The sequence below is a fragment of the Sphaerodactylus townsendi genome, linkage group LG14 (genome assembly GCF_021028975.2).
Source record: "Sphaerodactylus townsendi isolate TG3544 linkage group LG14, MPM_Stown_v2.3, whole genome shotgun sequence".
Taxonomy (NCBI): domain Eukaryota; kingdom Metazoa; phylum Chordata; class Lepidosauria; order Squamata; family Sphaerodactylidae; genus Sphaerodactylus; species Sphaerodactylus townsendi.
This window is the reverse complement of record NC_059438.1, coordinates 2,600,302-2,624,840: the sequence shown is the minus strand read 5'-3', so window position 1 is coordinate 2,624,840 and position 24,539 is coordinate 2,600,302. Positions and strand designations below refer to the sequence as shown.

Here is a 24,539-nt window from a genome sequence, read left to right as displayed (position 1 = left end):
AGTATAACAGAATGTGCCAATCATGCCAATTCCTAAAGAGAGAATAAATACATGGATAAATAAACAAAATCACTAATTATTTCAAACTGGGGCAGAATTTATATAATATCTAGGTTATTGCTATATTTCCACAAAAATCCAAATTTATTCCCTAATAAGATACCTGATAGGGCAAAATCTTATAGTGCCTCAGTCACAGGAACTTCTTCCAATCTGGAGCAAATGAATCAGGTGAAGTGCATAGTACTGCATGTCTTATATGCTTTCCAGATGAAAAGGGGGAAGATAAACACTCATTATGCTGATGCTACCTGGCAGGAGTCCAGATAGAACTATCAGTGTGGGAGACAGGAAAAAAAGGCTAATAGTGTGGAACACTTGCTTAGTCCTTGCTGAAAGCATTCAGAGTGGGATACTCCTTTTCTTTCCCTCCCCCGCTCAATTTGGGGATTAAGCAGTCCCCCCCCCCCCAAAAAAAATTATTAACTGATAAATCCTAGAGTTTATTTATTTAGAAGACAAAGAAAGCCAGGGAGTAATTCAATAGCTCAGTGATGGCAAACCTTTTTGAGACCGAGTGCCCAAATTGCAACCCAAACCCCACTTATTTATCGCAAAGTGTCACCACGGCAATTTAACCTGAATTCTGAGGTTTAGTTTAGAAAAAAAAACTGGTTGGCTCCCTCTTCCTCCGCCCCACCCACTCGAGCAGGGGCCAGCCTGCTCTAGCCTCCAGCAAGTCCCGCGCCCATCGCTCTGTGTCTCTCCAGCATCTCAGCCTCCTCTGTGCCCCCTACCCCAGGCAGCAGCCACCTGGAGAACAGGCACCAGGCCCACCAGCCAAGTCCTCCCTGTTCACCGCGGTGTGCGCACGTTGTGCTCAGCGGCCCAGGCCAGCCTAGATGTGTGTGTGCGGGGGTGGGGGTGATTTTCCACTCCCCACATGACAAACTCATAAGAACATAAGAACATAAGAACAAGCCAGCTGGATCAGACCAAAGTCCATCTAGTCCAGCTCTCTGCTACTCACAGTGGCCCACCAGGTGCCTTTGGGAGCTCACATGTAGGATGTGAACGCAATGGCCTTCTGCGACTGTTGCTCCCGAGCACCTGGTCTGTTAAGGCATTTGCAATCTCAGATCAAGGAGGATCAAGATTGGTAGCCATAAATCGACTTCTCCTCCATAAATCTGTCCAAGCCCCTTTTAAAGCTATCCAGGTTAGGGCCATTACCACCTCCTGTGGCAGCATATTCCAAACACCAATCACACGTTGCGTGAAGAAGTGTTTCCTTTTATTAGTCCTAATTCTTCCCCCCAGCATTTTCAATGAATGCCCCCTGGTTCTAGTATTGTGAGAAAGAGAAAAAAATTTCTCTCTGTCAACATTTTCTACCCCATGCATAATTTTGTAGACTTCAATCATATCCCCCCTCAGCCGCCTCCTCTCCAAACTAAAGCGTCCCAAACTCTGTGCGCGTGCCCACAGAGAAGGCTCTGAGTGCCACCTCTGACACCCATGCCATAGGTTCACCATCACTGCAACAGCTGAACATTTTCAATGTTGGGTTTAAAGACGAACTTCTTTCAGTCAGTTTAGGTTTTCCACCCAATATTTTTTATCGTCATTGCTAAGCTTTGCTGTTACACCCAAACCTTATCCCATTGTTTTCCCAATTTGTCAAGGTGCCCTTAAATAAGAGGAATTTTTTTTTACTATCATTTTAGAAGTCTTTGAAGAATGCAGTTGGGAAATGCTGTGTTTAAAGGCAAGCATTTTGAAGTTGGCTTGAGATTTCCACATGCGTATTTTTAAAAGACTCAATCATGAATTATGCAAGTGTTGTGAAAATTCACATATAGGAATAAATCACAATCGCTCCGGAAGGTACTAAATGTTAAAAGTGACAGGTTAAAATGGGCCAAAACAATTACCAAACTTTACTCAGAATAATCCAATGCAGAATTTTGGAGAAAGGGAAACCAGGTGGAAATAATGTGAAATCTTTGAACATTAAAGAACACATGCAAGAACAACTAAATTGATCACACAAAATATAATCAAAGAAGAATAGGATAAGGGCAGAAAGCTTCCTTGGTTGACCATCGTCTAGTGTTATCAACCTCCATGTACTGGAAGGAGATCTCCATATTACAACGGATCTCCAAGCGATAGAGATCAGTTCACCTGAAGAAAATGGCCACTTTGGAAGGTGAACTCCATGGTGTTATACCTCACTGAAGTCCCTCTCCTGCCCAATACCCTCCTCAGGCTCCGCTCACAAAATATATTGTTGCATCAATCCATTAAAAATGATTCAACGTCAAGACATCACTCTAGAAATAAAACAAGGTGGAAACCATGGGTGGTTTAGTTTACAGTAACAGAAATAGCACACAAGTGTATTCTTTTTTTCTATTGAAATTGAAAGGGAATGTACACAACATGAGTTGGGGAGGGACATTTAATTGTTACATGTAGACAATTGTGAAAATTTTGAACCCAGGAAGTAGAATTTTCACGCACATGTTTATTTCTATGTTCAATGATGCTTGAGAGGGCAACTTTATAGTCCTAAATACTCAGGAGCATGAACTGGAGCATTGTGAATGGCTCAAAGGGATTCTTAGATAGTGAACTTTGCATGGTAAAATATTTCAAATAACTATACTGCTGAAGAATGCACTGGAGGGACCACTTGCTTTAAGCTTTCCCATACCCAGTTCTCTTTCACCTAGTATGTTTATGGCCGATACACAAATGAAACTTGTCAAAGAGACACCGCAGAAAACAGTCTCCCTGTGGCAAGTGATCTCCGCTTCACCTGTAACATTTAGCAATGCTCTCGACGTCTGTTGTTACAACTATGCTGTAAATCTCAAGCTTGCGCCCTGCATTCCTGTTGATGATGTTCAAATGTCTCTCAACTTGATTGCAACACTCTGAAGCGATAAAGTAGAACTGCTCATTGTAGCTGGGGAATTAATCACTTTTGATGAAAAGAGGTATCCTATTTTTTTTTTCTGGATGTGTACTCTTCCAAGATACAAATGCATGTCACACAGCTGAACCGAAAATAAAATGGCGGGACTTCAGTTTTCACGAACAATTTCATTAGTAACAAAAAGTAATCTTCCTGGAATTTTTTTTGGGGGGGGTAACATTGCACCCCAAGTGGAAAATTACCTTCACTCTGCATTGACTCTTCACTGGCCTCAGTGATATCAGATATTCTAGTTGGAATGCTATGTACTACTGTGACGTCATCCTCCTCAACACACACACACACACAACTGATTTCAATCATTGCTCTGTTGGTTCAGTGATTTTCGCTATATTCACTGCTTTCATTGCAAAGAAATAACAATGACAAACTTTTCAATAAACCCTCAATCACTTTTCAAAAAGTGCCGGTCCAGTTGGGAAAATAAACCAACATAACATTTTTTCAAACTGATGTTCTCAAAAGCCACTTCATCTGGAAGAGTGCCACTACAATCAATGGAATTATCCTGGAGCGGGTGGGTAGAAAAATCAACTAAACATTTTTGAAAATATTATGTTTTCTCTCCATCTAATTATTTTCTGGTTTCCATACCTTAAAAAAAAGTAGTAGTTGATTTTGGATGTAGAGTTAAGAAGATAAGATGTACATTCCCATGTTTATCTCCTTAACAACTTCACTATTAGTGTTCGGTTTAGAGGATAAGGACCTACTTCATCAGCAAGCAGGGATGAAAATCAAATTCAGGTGACTGAAATACGTCATGATTAGTGTAGAACTAACAGTATCACATCCTGACCTAAGCACCACAAGGTAGTATGATATCATCAAATCTCAAAAACTAAGCAGGGTCAGCCCTGGTTGTTATTGGAGTATTACCTGGTTATTACATGATTATTAGATGGTTATTACACCCAGTGGTATAGTGGTCAGAGTGTCAGACTAGGATTTAGAATACCCCAGTTGGAATCCCTGTCTGCCAAAGAAGCTTCCTGAGTGACCTTGGGCCGGTCACAAAGTCTCAGCTAAACCTACCTCACAGGATTGCTGGGAGAAGAAAATGGAGGAATGGAGAGTGTGGTCTCTTTGAGTCCCACTGAGGAGAAAAGTGAGGTAAAGTGAAGTAAATAAATGCATTTGTGGTTGCCTAATTAATTTCTTGCTCTGTGAAATATTGAGCAGTAGAAACCTCCATGTTCAGTTTGGTGGTGGTGAGAATCATCAAGCGGTCGTTTACTTATGGCAAACCTTCTAAGGGTTTTCAAGGCAAGAGATGAACAGAGGTGGTTTTCCATTGCCTGCCTCTGCATAACTACCCTGGAGTTCGTTAGTGGTCTCCCATCAAAGTAGTAACTAGGACCAACACTTCTTATCTTCCAAGACATGATGAGACTGAGGTGCCTTCCGCACGGGCCAATAATTGTGGGTGTAGGATGTTAAAAAAAACTGGTTTTTGCGGTGGGGGACTTAGCACAGATCTTGCCCCCAAAGTGAGTCTTCCTTATGTTATTTTTCCCAAACCAGTTTTTTTTAATTGCTAAGCAAGCAAGTCTTTTCAACAATCCCAGGGTGCAGCTGGGCAGGAAGTACTTTATTCACCTCCATTTTCTTTTCTTTTTAATTTCACAGTTTGCATCTGCATAGCTACACAGGTGGGACATCAGCATGGCTGTGGGGGTTCATTAGTGCATGTCTGCACAGCTACGCATATGTGGAAAGTTTTTTTTTTTACTAGACATGTCTCCATGCAAAGGGGCTACAGCAACCTAGATTGTTTGCATGGGCTCCAATTGCTGCCTGCCCAGATGCATGTGAACGCAAAAACGGGAAAACAGGTTGCTATCCCGACTGCAACCCATTGTACATTTTTTTGTGCTGAAGGGACCTCAGCTAGGCTGGGCTATCCAAATCAGGGTAAGGTCAGCTTAACACATGACATTCTTTATTCTCAATCAGAGATTGCCTTTACCATAATCGAAATGATGTGCAGTTCCACTTCCTTGCCATCTACAATGCAAGGGTTTATGGCAAAAAAATAAAATGGACTTTTTATATATTCCAAACACAAAAGGCCTGTCCCTAAGATATGAAAAAGGTCAATTGGCCAAGCAGCCAGCTCTCTTTGGAGCCTGATCCCTCTTTATGTACTGGTTTAATATCACTCTGAGCTCACAGAGGGCCTTTCCCCTAGAGTGAAGCTGGATACAATTTCTTTTCAAAAGAAGGAAGCATCAAGGAATCAATTCGCAGGGCCAATAATTTTCACTATTCCCTTTTGCTGTGATTTAATAACAGAAATTCTCTCATACACCTCTAGTTGCTACTTCAGAACAATTTTGAAGTGAGGTCAAAGTCCTTTTGTGCAAACTGTTTTGTCTTACAAAATCAATGTGATGCTTCATATCAGTGGAGCTGCCAAACAGGAAAAAGAAATTGACTGGGGGAAGAAAAATATATTTTTGCTCAGTTGCCAGACTTACAACATGTTCTACGTTACAACACGGAATAAGACACCATAGAATCAGATGACCGTTAAGCTGATGTGGTTTCAGAACTGGGCCTCCATTACTTAAAAGTTATGCCGGCTTGTGTGACTGCCACTCATAGTGGCAGAAGACCTTGCTTCTAAAGTACTGAACTTTGACTGGAAGGGCCCACATTCAAATCTGTACTTAGCCATGATGAGGCTCATTTGTTCTTAGTAATCCATATTGTGCCCCCTGGCTTACCATCATATAAGAACAACAAACACATAAGAACAGTTCTTCTGGATCTAACCAGTGATCTATCTAATCCAGCATCCCATCTCACACAGTGGCCAACCAGTTTCACTGGAGGACCAAAAAACAGGCATGGAAGCTTAGGTCTTCTCCTGATATTGTCTCCTGGCACTGACATTCAAAGGTTGACTACCTCTGCATGTGGAGGTCCCCTTCAGTCACCCTAGGTCTGTGGTGGCGAACCGTTGGCACTCCAGATGTTATGGACTACAATTCCCATCAGCCCCTGCCAACATGGTCAATTGGCCATGCTGGCAGGGGCTGATGGGAATTGTAGTCCATAACATCTGGAGTGCCAAAGGTTTGCCACCACTGCCCTAGGTCATAGCCACTGATAGACCTATCCACCATGTACCTTTGCTTAGCAGAAATGGAATTATCATTCTGTGTAAATGAATCTGTGATTACTATTGTATGTGTAATGATATAAATGCCATAAATAATTAGCAGCCTTTGCTGTGGTGTGCCATTTTCAGAGTGCACGGAAAAGGACTCCCTTGTGTGAACCCCCACCTACACACAGGGTTGTCATCTCCTGTTGGGAACTTCCTGGATTTTGCATGTGGAGACTGGGAAGAGCAGGGCTTGGAGATGGGAGAGACCTCAGTGGGGTATATTCCCATAGAATAAACCTTACAAAGCAGCCATTTTCTCCAAAGGAACTGACCTCTGTTTTCTGGAGATCAGTTGTAATTCCAGATTGCCATGCTTTTTCTGGAGGTTGACAACTCTACTTGTACATGATTCACTGTCACCTCAGGCTCATTCCGCACATGCAGAATAATGCACTTTCAAACTGCTTTCAGTGCTCTTTGAAGCTGTGCGGAATAGTCAAATCCACTTGCAAATAGTTGTGAAAGTGGTTTGAAAATGCATTAGTTTGCGTGTGCGGAAAGGGCCTCAGTTTCAACAAGGCTCACAATCTCTTGTTCGTTCAACCTTGGCAAGCCTATATGGTATCCTGTACTTGGCATTGGTGCTGCCAGATCTTGGTTAAGAACTAAACTTGCCGAAGCTGACCATGAGGCTGGTGAAGGATGAAGATGCAACCCTAGCATCAAAGACATTTTGTGGCCCAGAACGTCTATATTTCTCAAGACTTTATAAGAATTTAATTGTGTGAAATTGCCATCCACTCTCCATCCTGTGTGCTATGTTCCTAACTCTTCAGTAATTAAAATACTTGATAAATATTCAGTGATAATTTGTTGAGATTGCCATTTATCAGATCTAATGATGATATTTCTCGCACGTTCAGCAAGAACAATTTGTTCAGTGGCCGGAATTTACTTCTCACAAGTGTAAATCACAATTAAAATACCACAGCACTTGGCTGCAAATGTGGTCCAGCACAATGAATCCATCTCTGAAATCTACACACACACACAGACACAAATCATTCCCTTTCAGCTAAGCAAACATTTTCCAGATGCAGTGCACATTCCAGCCTTTGTTTCATTGCAAATGTAATATAATTATGGTAGAACTCCAGAAAGTGTAACCAGCAGGAATTCAAATACATGGCTCCATTTGGTATCATTATTTTCACAGACTTTCCACAGGAAAAAATAGTCTTTCTATGGTGATAAATGCTATGGTTCATGTGATGCCTAAAAATACTTAAGTTCCATTATGCTTTTTTTAAAAAACCCTCTGATGCTTGATTCTAATGCCCTCATCTTTATCATAGATTTTCAGTGTTCATGGATTTCCAATGCTACCAACTTTCCATTCATCTGGGGTAAGTAAGATCAAAAGCTAGCTAATAATTGTGGGTGTAGGACTGAGAACAATCCCCCCCCCTTTCATGCTTTGTAAAGAAATTAAAAGATGCCACACGGGTCACTCTTTTTTTTTGCAAAAGCTGTGACACAGTGCAAGTGACAATTCCAGAGAAACAGCGCTTGAGCTCAATCTATTAATTGCCTTATTTTGCTGGAACAGAACTGCCTGTACTGCTCATGTACAGTTCCTATCCGTTTCACTGGGGTTTGTAGAGGAGAATTTCCTGACACATTGTAAACTTCTTCTTCAAGAAGGACTTTAGGGGAAAATAAATAAATAAGAGGTTGTTGTGTTCCTAACTTGAAGCCGACACTTAAAAAACAAGCAAACGAGCAAACGCCTAGTCTTATGTGTACCCAATGCACAGAACAATATTCAGATGTTAAAGAAATACCACACTCCAGCTGATCAACTACACTTAAACAAAGGTTCCATTTTTGCTAAGAAAAGTATCCTGGCCCTGCTCTGAATGGAACAGGCTAGTATGATTTCGTTAGATCTCAAAAGCTAAGTAGGGTTGGCCTTGGCTAGAACTTAGATGAGAAACCATCTGGAAAGTCCAGGATTGTTTCACAGACACAAGCCATGGGGAACGCACCCTGGCTCCAAATTTGGGCAACATCACCATCAACTTTGTTTATCCTAGCCTGTTCATTTTAAAAAGTGTCAAAGCTGATTAAGTTTCAGTCTCCTTCTACCTGAATGCTGCTCAAGCAGCTAGGAATCTAGCTGATATGCTTAGCGCCAAGCAAGTCCTCTCTCCATTCTACCCACCTACATAAAATAATGATAGAGTGTCTTGGGAACAGCTTGTTTTCCTTTGATGCCTCATGTCACTCATCATGGAAGGCCCGTCCTAATTGAGGCCTAACCAGTCACCAAACCTATTTATGATGATCCAACACTGACAAACAATGTGGAGCAGGTGAAAAAAAAAGTCCACTACCATACCAAACTGAGGCCCTTTCCTCATGGGCCAAGGAAGCAGATGCACGCCAGGAAAAAAATGATACTGGTGGAGCCCCGGGACCGTTCACATGCATGCCTGTATCTTTGAATAGGCTGACCAGACATCCCCCTTTTGGCAGGACAGTCCCACCTTAAAACAATTTGTCCCACGTCCCGTGGGTTTTTTCAAGTGTCCCGATTTTTGGCACTGGCTTCTGGGGCGCAAGGTAGTGCGGCAGCCTCCCGAGCTCCTGCGGCTGCGCGCGCATGCGCACGTGGCCGCAGGAGCATGGCCTTCTGGGGTGCTCCTGAAACGGGAGCGCCCCAGAAGGCCGCCCGCCCATCCGTCCCGGCTTGCAAAGGTGACCATCTGGTCACCTTATCTTTGAAGCTATGAGACTTGATTTCTGAAGCCGTCCAGATTCTCATAGCATGTCTACCTAGCTGTAAAGATACCTCAAAGAAAAATTTAAAAAATGGAAGCTGCAGGTAATACTGACTTTATTAGTGTAGATTATGTGATGAGAGACCTGCAGGGAGACTATCTATCTGAGGATCCATAGCTGCCCTCGATGGCCCTGGCTGTGGCCAGAAAAACAGCAACAGAGTTCTCCAGGGAAGATCCTTATATACTGGCTATAGTCCTCATGGATGCTGAGAATAAGAAAGAGACACAAGAGCTGCTCAGTGTGTGCAGGGATGAGAAAGATACCCTAGAAAAGGTATAAAAGAATTTCTCATTGCTAGGTTGTGAGTGAGATTTATCTCCCCAGACACTATGAAGAGTACACTAATAAAATCTATGGCCTTGCTCAGAGCACATAGCGTGTGCAGCCTCCGTTTGGCGGTCTGCCTGCACATTAAAAATGGCAAGTATATCCCAGGAGGTTAAAGGGAGGAAAAAAATGGTCTTCCTTTGTAGCAGACAACAAACACAATTTGTAGGGGTAGAGTGCAATTATTTTTTTTTAAAGCATGTGTGTGTGTATAAATAAATAAATGGCGGAGTCTGCTTACTGCTTCTATATCCCCTTGTTCAGAAGTTGCAAAATGATGAGAAAATGTCTTAAGCACCCTGACATTAAGAACAGCTTTTTGATCACTTTTTCTTTTTAGTATGATACTCTGTACTGTTCCTGGCTGTCTCACAGAACCCAGCTGGACTTACATCCACGTAAACACAGAGCATTTCAGACAGTGGGCTTTATTATCTGTGGTAAGATTTTAGTTTTATAATATATTTACATATTACCCTCAACCTCATCTGGATAAGTCCAGGCAAGCGTGTGGTGTGGTAGTCTTTTGTCTGAACACAGAGAAATTTTATATACTGGCTGTTGTGGGTTTTCCAAGCGGTGTGCTCTGGTCAGGTAGTTTTTAATCCTAACATTTCGCCTGCATCTATGGCTCACATCGTCAGAGGAACATTGCAGGAAGATGTGTGGTATAGTTTTGATGTGTGGTGTAGTGGTTAAGAGTGGTAGACCCTTATCTGGTGAACTGGATTTGATTTCCTCATTTCTCCATATGAAGCTTACTGGGTGACCTTGGGCCAGTCACAGTTCTCTCAGAACCCTCTCAGCCCCACCCACCTCACAAGGTGTCTGCTATGGGGAGAGGAAGGGAAGGAGTTTGTAAGTACTTTGAGAGTCCTTAAGGTTGATAAAAGTAAGGAATATATCCAAACTCTTCTCCTTCTACTCTTAGATCGTCTGGTGTCATTCCAGTTATGCATTCATTGGCAAAGAAGACACTTATTTTTGAAACAGCACAAATGATTGCTTGACACTATTGTAAAATGCATTTTCCCTTGTCCAACAAGAGGAAGCTTGTACAAAAAATATACAATGGCAGTGCATGAATGGAGCTGTGTATAACTCCAGAAATGTTGTGCATACGCTACACTGCAGCTAAACCAAGATTTTAAAGTCTTCTGTTTTTGTCAAATTAGTCCCAGAACATAAATTTTAAAATATTGTATGCTGTAAAACAAGGTCTCAGAGATTCGAGAGGAAATGTGCATTGCAGTTATATTCCTCACCCCTCCCAAAATACCACACCAGCGTCGTGTAGTGGTTAAGAGCAGGTGCACTTTAATCTGGAGAACTGGGTTTGATTCCCTGCTCTGCCACTTGAGCTGTGGAGGCTTATCTGATGAAGTAGATTAGCTTGTGCACTCCAACACATGCCAGCTGGGTGACCTTGGGCTAGTCACAGTTCTTTGGAGTTCTCTCAGTCCCATCCACCTCACAGGCTGTTTGTTGTGAGGGGGGAAAGGAAAGGAGTCTCCTTACTGGAAAGTGGGATATAAATCCAATTCTTCTTCTTCTTCTTCTTCTTCTTCTTCTTCTTCTTCTTCTTCTTCTTCTTCTTCTTCTTCTTCTTCTTCTTCTTCTTCTTCTTCTTCTTCTTCTTCTTCTTCTTCTTCTTCTTCTTCTTCTTCTTCTTCTTCTTCTTCTTCTTCTTCTTCTTCTTCTTCTTCTTCTTCTTCTTCTTCTTCTGGCTCTTAGAGTACAATATTATTCATGAACCATGATTTTAAAAGACAGACCTCTATTTTTAGCTACTAAAACAAATGTCTTATTTTGTATTAGTACCCATTCAGATCAGATGGGCTTCAATCAAAGTCATAATTCATGAATGTATCATTGATACAATAGATCTTTCAAACAAAAGGCAATCAAGTTCAGTTTATTTTTGTTCCCTGTGTAGAGAAAAACTTTGGATTGGATTCGGGGGAAGGGGGGAAGAATTCTAGTTGATAGTTTTAGCAACTGTTAACAAAAGATGTTGTTTTAGGAGTGCTGCAAGATTTGGTCATGTGGTAAAAAGTCTCTTTCCCACCCCCCTCCACAGGTGCACTCATTTTGAAAAAAGAATGCATTATTTCCAAAGGGAAATGTGAAATTGATATGTGAAATTGGGGGGCATTACAGTTTAAAAATCACAAGCACAGAGGCCCCTTGGACACATGAAGCTAGCTGTGCATTTATTTAGCCAATAACTTTATCCTGGAGATCAATTTCAATTCAATGTCTTAGCAACATAGAATATTAATATTTTCCTCCAGCTATCTTTACATTTCTAGAATAGATCTAGCTTCTCTGGCTCTTTTTTTGGGGAGGAAAACTGAATATCTAGCACTAAAATCAAAGAATTGTCATAGAATATAAGAAATAATGATGCAAAGAGAATATAAACCATTTGGAAGTAGATAATAAGATCCAACCAGCTTTTTTAAACTGATAGAAATGGGGGAAGACCACCCATAAGACCTATGCATGGGACTGTGGTATTTGTATGCACAGGAACTTTATTGGCTGGAGATTGTAGTAAGGAAGGGAACAGGCAATGTTTAGTGGAATAAACTAGATAAAAATAGATTCAGACTTCAGGGAGGGCACTGGTTTTCTTCGTCCAAAATGTAAAGGATTAATATATATATGCTTTTGATGGGGGATGCTTTGTACTAGATCACCCACACATTACACATTCACCATTTTGAGAAAAAGAAAAGTCAAAGCGTGCATACATCTTAGAACAGTGATGGCGAACCTATGGCACGGGTGCCAGAGGTGGCACTCAGAGCCCTTTCTGTGGGCACATGCAAACAGAGTCGCCCCCACCCCCCACACATCTAGGCTGGTCTGGGCTGCTGGGATCAATTATTAGCATTAAACATAAGACCTAGTTTTGGGGAAGCTGTGTAGGTAACCCTGTTAAGTGCTGTTAAACCCCACTGATTTTCATGCGAAGAACTAAAGCACGATCCGGGAGTAATCTTGGTTGCTGGCAATGGGGCTTGTTCTGAGTAAACCCTCCTAGGGTCGTGATTCACCCGTTGGAAGAGTTGCACGGTTGCTTCAAAGCAAAGCCACCGACTACCACCCAGCTTACTCCCGAGTAACGCATGCCTTGGAGCCAACCGTTTTTTTCTAAACTAAAGCCTTAGTATTCAGGTTAAATTGCCATGTTGGCACTTTGCGATAAATAAGTGGGTTTTGGGTTGCAATTTAGGCACTCGGTCTCGAAAAGGTTCGCCATCACTGTCTTAGAAGAAATCTTGACCTAGGCCCCTTCCGCATGTGCAGAATAATTCACTTTCAATCCACTTTCACAATTGCTTGCAAGTGGATTTTGCTATTCAGCACAGCAAAATCCAGCTGCAAAGTACATTGCAAGTGGATTGAAGGTGCTTTATTACGCATGTGCGGGAGGGGCCAACTCTGAAGGTATAAATCTGTGCCTTTAAATAATGACTTAGTGAGTCTTCCACAACATCCTACCTCTTGCAGGCTTGTTTCCCATTTGGTGATGCATCTGACTTCAAAATAAACAAATAAATGCCACAAGAGAAATCTGCACTTGCAACGGATACTGCTGCCAAACCCTTTCCACAGCCAACGTGATAAATAATGTCTCTGGCTAGTTTGTTAATTGAACTGCCACCAGAACACAGAAGCACATTCCCCGATCATTAAAGAATATACACACAAATTTACAGCCACTTACTGTCTTCTGTTGCCACAATGGTGATGTTGTGCCACGTGCTAGTTTCTCTGTCCAGCAGGGTTGCCAATGTTATCCGCCCGTCCTGCGTATTGATGTTGAACTGTCTCTCAAGGTCAGTGTTACGATCGATGGAAAACCTACAAAACAGAGATCCTTGAGATTTACATAAAGGCATTTGTATGGCCTGAATGCATCCTTTGCCAGGCTCAGCAATTCATTGCGAGCAGCAGCCATCCAATCCCAGTAGTTCTGAGAAAACTCAATAGTGTTATAATTTATAAGACAAAAAAAGAAGGCCCAGGAGTCAGGAAACAGAATTATAGCCCAAGAAGTAATTAGCTATCTCCTCTTAGCATGCAGGTTGGGAGCAGTCATTGAGATCAGCAGGTAGCATCTTATAAAAGCTACCGCGAATCAAGAGTTAATTAGACGATCCATCACATTTATTGGACAGCTTGAGTTGTATTTCATAGCAGCTGCTGATAATTCCATCGATACATTAAACGGGCAGGGCTAGTTTTTTTTAAAAAAAAATTTTTAACGTGACACAACCAACATTCTTAGATTAAGCAAATGTGTCACCTGTTTACTTCTTAATACAATTTCATAGACAATAGCGGGATAACAAATTAGCTTCCCTGATAAAGGACTTGTAAAAACAGAACAAAAGCGGAGAGATTGATTGCTTTATGGATTGACATCATCGGTTTCTAACAAAACAACTTTGATCTGACAGCAAAGCCAAGCTTGCAAATGAGAATGTGCAGGTACATTATGCAGCCTAAACACAGAAGCCAGCTTGACTAACAAGAAAGAGCTGCAGTAAATTGTTCCGGCGGTGCATTAAACAAAATGGTGATTTAGGACTCTGCACCAAATCTCCAGGAAAGCTTTTATGTTGGTCCATTTTCATATAGTTGTTTTATTAATGCATTACTTGTAAAAGAAACCAAACGGGGAAATTAAGCCTTCCCATTTCGGATGGGTCAAATACAGTGAGAGAGGGGAGAGGGAGAGATCGGAAAGTACTGATACGGTACAGCAGTCACAGCTTTGAAGGGTTTCACTAAATCCTGGCAGTGAATTTATATAAGAGACTGTAATGACTATTGTGCCTAGGTATGGCGCCTCACAACATCCTGCCGCAACTGTTTTGCATCTGTTCAGCATTCTGCCTCAGCGTGAAGAGATGAATTAGTGGAAAGCATCAAACTGAGTTAGAGATCTCACACCGTAGATAGAGCAGAGAAGGCAAGGATATGAAGATAGAAGGATTGTGTGGCTAAATCAAATCACGGCACAGCTAGTCCACTATTCTGTTGTCAACAGATTTCAGGAGTTCACAAGCAAGGCAGGAAGATGATTACCCCTCCCCCACAGTTTATTCTCAACATCTGGTATTCAGAGATATACTGTTGCTGAATGTGGAGGTTTTGTTTAGCAATGTCAAGGATGGAGTTACCTGCTGTGAATGACTTTTAAAAAAGATGATCTAAACATCTGGGGGTAACAGCGCTATCAAGTCACAGTCAACTTATGGTGATTCTGTAGAGTTTTCAAGGCAAGAGAGGAACAGGGATGGTTTGCCCTCATCTGTTTCTATATAGCAAGACTGACCCCACGTAGCTGCCAAGATCTGATGAGAGTGGGCTAACCTGATCCAGGTTAGGTCAAGGTATCTAAACCGCTAGCAACTGAATATTATAAGACAATTATTTCTTGGATGTAAAGAGTACATCTATAAATAAGATATAGTCAGCCTTATACTTCTTAACTATCCTTGCTAGTCTCAGTCTTCTGATTTCTTGGTTGCAGTCTCCCTTTCCGTTGATGATGGATCTAAGGAATAAAGTCTTCAACAATTTCAATTTCCTCCTCACTGTCCACCCTAAAGTTTAGTAATTCTCCTGAAGTCATTAATTTTGTCTTTTGATGGTCAGCTGTAGTCCAGCTTTGGCACTTTCTCATTTAACTTTCAGCAGTAGTTGTTTTGAGTGTTTGCTATTTTCTGCCAGAAATGTAGTATCATCAGCATATTTCAAATTGTTAATGTTCCTCTCCCACAATTTTCAGTCCATGCGCATCTACATCTAATCCAGCTTTCCCTGATATGTTTACATGCTGATTGAAGAAAAAGGGACATAAAATAAATCCTTGTCTAACACCTTTGTGCCACTTGGAAACCATTCTGTTTCTCCATATTCTGTTACAACAGTAGCCTCTTGTCCAGAGTACAGTGTGCACATCAAAACAACACGTGTGTGTGTGTGTGTGTGTGTCTACACACAGAGAGAGAGAGAGAGACAGAGAAAGAGAGAGAGATGTATGTGTGTATACACACATATGTATTATAAACATAGACACATATAAATTGAAAAAAAAGGAGAAAATAATTAGTCTCAGCCCTTTTGATTGCCTCAAATATCATCAAGGTATGATTCCAGAGACTTACATATTGATGATTAAATCAAAAATATTCAAAAATGATTCATAGAACGCCACTTAAACATTAATTCCTACCATCAGCCAGTATTACTATTCTAACTTGGTTGTTGAACTCAAAGTAGCACAGTACAGAATGTTGTTAATTCCCTGTTTGTACAGCCCAGGATTTATGTTATTCATTCATGTTATTTATGTTATTCATGAATAACAACACTATCCTCAGGCAACCTGAAGCATATACAAAAGTCCTGGCATGGTCAGCATGGCTAGTAGAATGATATAATGGTTTCGAGCTAGGAAAATCTGGTTGAAATGTTAGCTAGTAGGTGACCCAAAACAAGTCCCCTATTCTCTCTAGACATGTACAAAAATTTCATTCTTTATTCTCGCATTCAGCAGGCATCTCCTTGTTTATTTCAGCTACTTTTTCTTTAATTTGGTTTGTTTCTGTTATGAAGTATTTAGAATTGTTAGAACTTTCCCCCCCATTGCAATAGTATATGTAGAAAAAGTTTCACTAAGCTGGCAGGAGAAAAGAAAACCTCCCTTTCATTCCAAGAAATCATAAAAAGGAACTCTAGTGTTCTCAACACCATTCTCGTTAGTAACGTCTCCAATTTTCTTGGTAAGACAGAAATACGGATCTCTGGAGCATACCTTACTGATCATTGAGACAATGCATCTGAGGCTTGTGTGTGTGTATAAAGTAATGCCAAGTCAGAGCTGATCTACGGCAATCCCAGCAAGAGATTTTCAAAGCAAGTGAGAAGCAGAGCTGGTTTGCCACTGCCTTCCTCCCAAGAGTCTTCCTGGATGGTCTCCCATCCAAGACCTGACCCTGCTCAGCTTTGGGATATATGGTGCGATCGTCCCTCTCGATGTGAAGACCTTAAAGCAGTTGAAATGCATGATCTCAAGGCTGAGTCTTTGATCTGGAGAGATGGGAGAAGCTCCGTACACCGCAAGCACACAGAGACCTGAAATGAATTCTGACGGTGAACAAGACCTTGAGGCTAAACTAGTTATACAAGCTTTGCTTATTCAAAAAAATAACAACATTTATTTAGCAAGTTCGGGAACAGTCACATGCTGTTTGTTGTAAGTCCTACATCGTAATATTGGCTACACACCAGGACAGTGATGAAGTAGTGATAGAAGGCAGGGTTCGTTGGACCTGTGTTCAAATCCCTTCTCAGCTATGAAGCTAATTTCTCGGCTGTTTGGATAAGATCAAGTGATAACCATGGACTACTCATTACTTCTCAGTCTAACCTACTCTTCCAGACTGTTAAGATAAAAGGGACAAGTTTGTCCCTTTTGTGTAAATTGTCCTACACTCCTTGATTAAGGATGACAATCAATTAGGATAAGGGGGGGGGGAAGTAAAGTTACAAAACAGAAAATTGAAATGACTTTAGTAGTACACGAATTTTAAACTGTTTCTATGATGTTTGTAATAAAAGGTGTAAGAAAGAGTTAGACAATGATCACATTTAATTTTTTTAATGTGCATCTTGATTCATACATGCTGGCAGAAGTAGTGTTTTAAACTGAATTTATTTTGCTACATAAATGAATGACACCCTTGATGCAATTCTATCATAGTTGTAGCATTAAAAAGAGGATTTTGTCAGGGATTTTGGAATCATATCCTTGCTGAGTTCTCTCCCCTCTCCATAATCTGTCCTCCCCAGGCACCAAATCAGAGTTGGCAGCCCAGCTTTGTAACATAAGTTCTAATCCTTTTTTTTTCTTTGCTTTCCTGTATGCAAATATAAGCAAGTCAACAAGCCAATCAGCAGGAAGCAAAGGACTCTGAGTCTACCCATGCTTTGCATCCTACAGTTCCTGGATGAACCAGCCCACTGGAGCCAAACATTGAATAGGATGTAAAGCCAGATTTAAGTGCAAACTAAGTAAACTACAGTTTGGGGCCTCAGGTTACAGCCAGTCTAAACAAAGAAACAAACAAATTCCCCCCCACACACACACACACACACAATTACCATTTTAGTTGTATGTGTCAAGTGGATGACTACTTTGTTATAACCAGAGAGACTCCATATTGAATGTTGAAAGGCCTAACAAACATCATTTTTTTTTCCTTCTCGCCATTCCACATCACTTAGAAGGAAGTGTTGGTATTTGGAGATCAGTGTGCTTTACTCCAAGTTCATCAGTCCAATTAGATGGTCTGAGATCATCTTCATTATTTTCTTCCAGCTGTAACTGGTTTCTTAATGCCTTAATTGAATGTTTCGGTTCAGAAGGGAAGAGTGGGGGGAAAGTGAGCAAGTTTCAAGAATGTTCAGACCAGTGCATAGCCTGATTGGTTCATTGACAATCATTTGATGTGGCTAGCCAGGAGCATAAATTAATTACTGATGCCCTTTCCGCACAGGCCAATAAGCACAGGTTAAAGGTAGGATAAAGCCCAGGTGGGGGGGGGGACCTTTGCACAAATCCCACTCCTAAAATGAGTCTGCTCCACGTCCCCTCCCAGGTTTTTCGAGAATCACATTATGTGCAATTCTTTTGTTTTAATGCGCCTCGTAGCCACGGCCAAGCGAATGGCCGTGGCTGTGAGGCACGTTAGGCGGCTGAGATTCAACAAGAGAATCGCATTCCCCTGCTCCCATCTACGAAGCCACACAGGGACAAAGGGCTGTTTCATGGCCCTGGGAATCAGTCGTGCCTGCCGGCAGAGCCCCCCCAAAAGCACCTCTGTATGAAGACATGCCCCCCCCGTTCGCATGGCTGGCTTTCCACAGGACCGTCAGCCATGCGAATGGGCCAGAGCGAGGACGGTTTCATGTAAACCACCTTTCACCTGTGTTTATTGGCCCATGTGGAAAGGGCCTCAGTGTTACCAACTACTTTTCATTTTCTGTGTAATCTCAATACTTTGCCTCTACTTCACTTGTACTGAGGACTTCTACTGTAGATTCTTGTGGGTTAGAACAGCTGGGGTTGATTGCTGGAAGCGTTGTGCAATTTAATAGCCAGACAGCAGTTTTGCCAAGCCCTACCAGAAGGCCTTGGTGAATTAGGCATTAGGTGAGAAATTGTAAGGACCTAGACAAAATGACTATTTTTGCAGACCAAGTGATGGCCCTGGGAGACAAAGAGAAGAAGATTTTCAGAAATCCTACTGGGAACAAACTTATGGACGCTACAGTGCAGAGTCTGAAAAATCATCTTGAGAGTCCAGCTGTTTTGAGTCAGTGCAAGGAGCTGCCCCATAGAGATGACAAGGCATCAGCCAGCTCAGCTCCCATGCCTGCTTTTATTGCAAGGACCCAGGACATCTTTAAACAGATGGCAAGAAACTTCAAGCTAAAGGCACTGCCAAGAATCAGTTTTTTTTGTGAGAGAAGGCAGTTTGCAGCACAGAGAGGACTGGAGACTGAAAGATATTCCCCACTTATTTAAGTTCAAGTAGAAGAGACTTCTTGGAGGGGGTGTCTTTCATTCTTAAGAGGAAAGTAAAGATCCAACTTTTTGAAGTCAAAGATATTTTCATGGATCTCATGTCCAGCATAATGGATCTGATGGCCAGCTTTCTACTTTGGTGCACAACTACTGCGATAATGAGTTCGTGATTGGTTGTGACCTTTATAAACGTGGGCAAATGAGTGGTGTAAAAACACACTCTCAGAGTAAACAGGCTCCAAGGGTTCAGGTTGACCTTCGCATATTCAGGATGAGCTCTGAGTGTTCAGACTGGGGGCAGATTCCCCATGGGCCAAAAACAGTGGTGTGAAAACGGCGTGAAATGGTTTTAAAGGGTGTAAAGGGTTTACACTGTTTTCACACTGTTTTCACACCGCTGTTTTTGGCCCATGCGGAATCTGCCTGAGAGTGTGGGGCAGTGAAACAGCTCACTGAGGACAAGCCGCTAATGATTCCCAATCTGTAGTGGTTGTGATTCTTAGCTTGAGGCAGAAGTGTCTGTGATTCTCAGCAGTTTAAAGGAGAGCAATTCATCTGTCCAGCTTTGGCTGAATGCAGAGTTAAAGTCTCTCTTGAAAAGTTGTCCCATAGCAATTCTGTGTGGTTCTTGTGAGAAAATGGATTGTTGTACAGAGAGAACATCTGAGAATGAGAGGCTGTGAAGCAAGTGGTTCAGGGCCCAGGGGTTTTGCACCTGTTACCACCCAAAGACTGGGTCAGGTCTTTGACAATATGGAACCTCTTAAACTTGGCACAGAATATCTTAAATCTAGCTTGAGTAAGGTATGTTTTTGTCCTGAACTATATTTTTATTTAAATTGCTTGAACTGCACTTAGCTATGTTTGTACGCAAAAAAAGAGAGAGTTAATTTGGAACTCTTTGGTTTTATTATGTTTTAAATAAAATATATAAGGTGGAATGATTCTGTTTAATTTTAGAAATCAATACAAATGATTACTTCATATGTGTGGGCAGAAGTAATCTTCCATATAGATTTTATTTTGCTACGTAAATAAATGTCTCCCCTGATGTAATTCTATTTACAGTATTCGTAGCGCAGGGTTTTGTGAGGGGGTTTGTATTGACTTTCAGAACCAAAATGTATTAAACCAAAAGATGAATTCCTCGACGGAAATGAAACAGATTTACAAGTCTGGAAGAAGGTAAAAGAGGTAAAGTCCTTCTGGTTCTCAATTAATATATGCCACATACAATGAAAAACACATCTACATGCATGCCTCAGATCTGGAGTCTAATAAAGTTGGGGAACAAATGGTTCGTGTGTAGCTACCTTGTCTTGGTAATGATATTATAGCTCTTTTTAATGGGGACATGCTGTCAGACATGTAAGCAATACATAAAACACACATTTCTATAAAAATGGAGCCACAAATATCTGGGTAAATAATAACCTTGGAAATTGCCTTAGTAACACCACAGGTTATTGAGACTTTGTGTTCGCTTTTGAGATCGAGTGCTAGAGGAAAAAGGAAGTGTGATCATACATTTCTTCAGCTGAAGACTCCAGGGCAGATTCGGATGTGATTCCCAGCAGCTTCTTTACTTCTCTGCCTTTTCAGTCTCTTCCACCCCATTCCTCCTGTTTAGTATTGATGTAAATGAAGGTCTACAACAGGATTTGGCATAAAAATCCCTCCCTCCCCCCTTTCTTTTGTTTCCCCTGCTGAGATGTGAATCACAATATTGATGCTGTAAATCACTGTATCTCAGTGATGCCAACCAGAGAGGACACGTTACCAGGTGACTGAGATAAACAACCACACATCAGGAAAGCTGGAAAAAATTATTAGAGCTAGGATTTTAGGGCCTGCTGTGAATTAAGAAAATGATTTCCTTCTGCTGAGGATAAAATAGTCCTGGTGGTGGGTTTTTTATTTTCTCCTGAGGGGGAAGATGGGTTGAAGAGGTTTGTCTGATGCAGAGGCAGTTGACCTGGTGGTTTCTGCATTTAACGGTAAAAAAAAAAGCTGCAAGGAAAATAAGCTGTAATAGTGTGGTGTTGTGGTTAAGAGTGACAGATTCTAATCCAGAGAACTGGGTTCAAATCCCCACTCCTCCACATAAGCAGTAAGATCTAATCTGGAGAATCAGGTTCGACTTCCCACTCTTCCACATGAAACCTGCTAGGTAACCTCGGGCTAATCATGTAAGAATACACTATTAAAAAGTGAAAGTATTCTGACAGTGAAAACATACATTTGAAGCAACCCTACAGAATAAATTATGGAACCACTGCTTGAAGAACAGGTATCTTGGCTCAGCATTCCCATTCAGTTCTCAGTCAGATAGATTTCAACAACACCAGACTTCCTCCTCCTTGGCTCAGCTTCTAGGCATCGACCCAAGGGAATTCCTCATGGACCTTAAATGTATACACTTAGCTGTTTCACAGTTGTTGCATCTTCTCAAGCTGATCTGGGTTGAATCCAAAGGTCCCATTCCAGTAATGGTGGAGGTTGGAACAAGTAACCTTGAAGGCCGCTGAGAAATCCAACAGAACTAGCAGGTTGGCCTTCCACCATCTAGTTCTCTGGCTTGTTCCTTCCCCTCCATAAACCACACCTTTCCCAGGATCCACCCCGAAACATCCAGGAATGCAACCCTGGCTGACCACTTCTCCATTGTCACAGCTATGATTCACAAAAAGTGTCCCATCCTATCACCTCACCCGCATTCACCACGACTGTCCCCGAGCTACACCTCCAAGGCAACCCTCCTACTCCTAATCTCTGAAAATAATTTTAAAACCCCCTGCAACAACAGATAACGATTCTCTAAGAGTTATTTTCTACCTCTCTAGTAAATGTCTTCTTCTCTCTCATAACACTCCACTCTCACAAGTTTCTTCTGATCAACCCTAACCACTGCCTTAAATCCAGCTGCAGAAGCATCGGTTTCAAACAATTTGGGAAAGGGAGCATACTCCTGAAGCAGAGTGAAGCTTCACATTTTCCAAAGCAATTAAAATCAGGAAAGTGCCCAAGGCTGGTGAATCTGAAAAATCCCCCTCCCCATTTCCTTGTCATTTTCTAGTCATTTTAATGTTATTATGCAAATGAAAACAACAAAGAACCTTGTGACATCTTCAAGACTGACAGATTCGTTGCGGCATAAGCTTTTTGGGGCTAGAGACTGCCAGATGCATAAAATGATCACTTAGGAGAACACAGACTTTGAATTCATTGCGGGAGGGGAAATCTCAGAGGTGAATAGGTCAAACACAGCAATATATAAGACTCCAGCTTTGTGGGTTTTTTGGGCTGTGTGGCTGAGGTTGGGTAGTTTTTGCTCCTAATGTTTTGTCTGCATCGGACATAACGCCTGAAAAACCCACAACAGTTTATTCTGGCCATGAAAGCCTTTTGCAAGATAGGACTATGTAAGTCGCATGACTATGCACAATACAAGAACCATTAGGCCTAATCAGAATGAGCCCCATTTTATTGAGTTCTGCTACACCCCTGAATCTTGAATCTGGGGGGGAGGGGCTTAATAAACGCTCAATAGTTTGACCTGCAATTTTACTACTATTTTACTGTTAGTGCCTGTTAGGGTTTCCAGGTTGAGCATAGCAACCAACTGGAGGGATGGGGTGGGATCATAATGGGAGTCACTCAGCACAAATGTGATGACATCACTTCTGGTTTTTACCACAGTTTCCAGTCTTGCCTAGTGTCACTGCAGTCACGTCTAGTTTTTCCCAAAAGTGATACATCACTCTTTCAAAGCTGTGGAACTTTTCTTCCTACTATTATGGTCCTTACTTCCCTTTGGCAGCTCAGCTACCTGTTCATGACGCTCATCACAACACAACTAGGTTTGTGCTTACCACAACCAACTCCTGTTTGGTTATGAAAACTGATAAGGTTTTGATCTTTTGCTTACAGGTCTGTTCAACCATTTTGTTTTGTTTGTTTCTTTGTGCTCTAATTTGCCTATCATTACACAAAAACGAAAGGTCACATCAATGATTGTCTAAGTTTATTTTTGGATAGTCAAATACATGTGCTGATTGATCTGGAAGGGGTAGGAAAGAAAAGGGAGCAATTAGATCAATAGCATTGTAATTTCCTTGCCTGTTCATACAAAGTTTAAATAAATGAGGTTGTTTTCAAGGAAGCAAATCTGCGATGAGGCCCTTTAAAATGAAAAGATCACGTCTGTCCAATATGACCAGATGGTTGGAGGAACAAAGAATTTTGATTTTGAATATTACTTGATTCAAAGTATCCTAACACAACAAAATAGGCATTCTTATAAATGGTGGTTCTGCCCTCTTACCCAAGCATTAAACCCAGAAATCATGTACATTTCAGCAAACAGAAAGAACAAAATCTGCCTGATACTGTAATCTGCCGGATCCCTCCTCCTGCTAAGGGGTGCCATGAAGGCATGGTGGTAAGGGTGAAGAGACTGACACAAGAGCAAGACACTGCTCCCCACAAAATAGATGCCTTTCAGAAAGTTTTGGGATCCATCTTGTGTGTCAAGGCTGGGCAGGAAGATAACTGGTTGCTGAACTCTTCCCCTGGCCTTCAGGTGTGCCTGGCTGGACAGTGGGGGTAGCTAATCTCCACTACGTCACTCTAATGTGATTCAGTCAGTGCTCTGAGCAGACCATTACTTACCCAATCTACACTCATACCAGCAATCTATCAGTATTCAGGAGAATAGTCCAGACATCCTCTTGGATCATCAAGCCTCTCCTAGTTTTTTGTTGGAACCTCAGAAAATCAATCAATTCTTTGACTCTGGCTTTCCTGCCAGCTTACCTCATACTGTCTCAGGACCCATTTGGGGGTATAAATACTGGTTCTTTGGTCATTCATAACATGTGTGTTCTGGATCTGTGGGCATATCTTCACTTGTATGTGGGCTCTTCCTTCGATCTTGAAAACACTGGTCACTTTTCTTTTTCAGCACTGCTTTCCTTGAACTTCCCTTCAAGACTGGTAACTACCACCCACCCCTGAAATCCTATCCAACTTTCTCCATATTCTCTTAGCTTTTGTATGCTTTGTGTCCAAATATTAGTATCTTAAATGTATTTCTTGTTTCACTATTTTTATTCTTTAATAAAGCCAATTTTAATTTTCAACCACCTATTTATTTGAGAGTTTCCACCCAAAACCATCCTGGTATTTACACGTTATTGATTCCAATCACACCCTCTTGCTCCTTGACTCCAGTTAATTCAATTAAAATGGCGACTGCCTGGTTAGGGAAATATGACTTTCATCCACTGACATTTTACACCAACAGCAACCCATGCAGGGATAAAGCATCATGTGGTTAAATTGTAGGACTCACTGACGTGGAATTTGGAGGCAACCCTTACTGTAAGATGGCCTTAAAAGGAGGCAAGACAAATTCAAGGAGGACAGATGCAGCAGTGGCTGTTAGGGAAGGCGAGGTACACTCCTGAAAACTGGCATATTATTGATCTATTATGAATAACTAGAACTTGCATGACCAGAGGTATCATACTTCTAAATACCAAGTACAGAGGATTAACAAGAAGAGAATGCTTTGGTCTTTGTGCCCTTATTTGTGGGTCTTCTAGGTAGTCACTGCTGAAAACAGAATGCAG

At 41.5% G+C, this 24,539-nt stretch overlaps 1 protein-coding gene across 3 annotated transcripts in view; it reads right to left on the bottom strand.

Moving 5' to 3' along the window:
* The window catches only part of CDH8 (cadherin 8), a 260,317-nt gene that overhangs the window by 57,674 nt on the left and 178,104 nt on the right, over nucleotides 1-24,539 (bottom strand). For all 3 annotated transcript variants that reach the window (XM_048515478.1, XM_048515479.1, XM_048515480.1), the window contains exon 8: nucleotides 13,030-13,166. In XM_048515478.1, coding sequence (XP_048371435.1) covers nucleotides 13,030-13,166 — 137 coding nt within the window. The remainder of the gene's footprint in view (nucleotides 1-13,029; nucleotides 13,167-24,539) is intronic.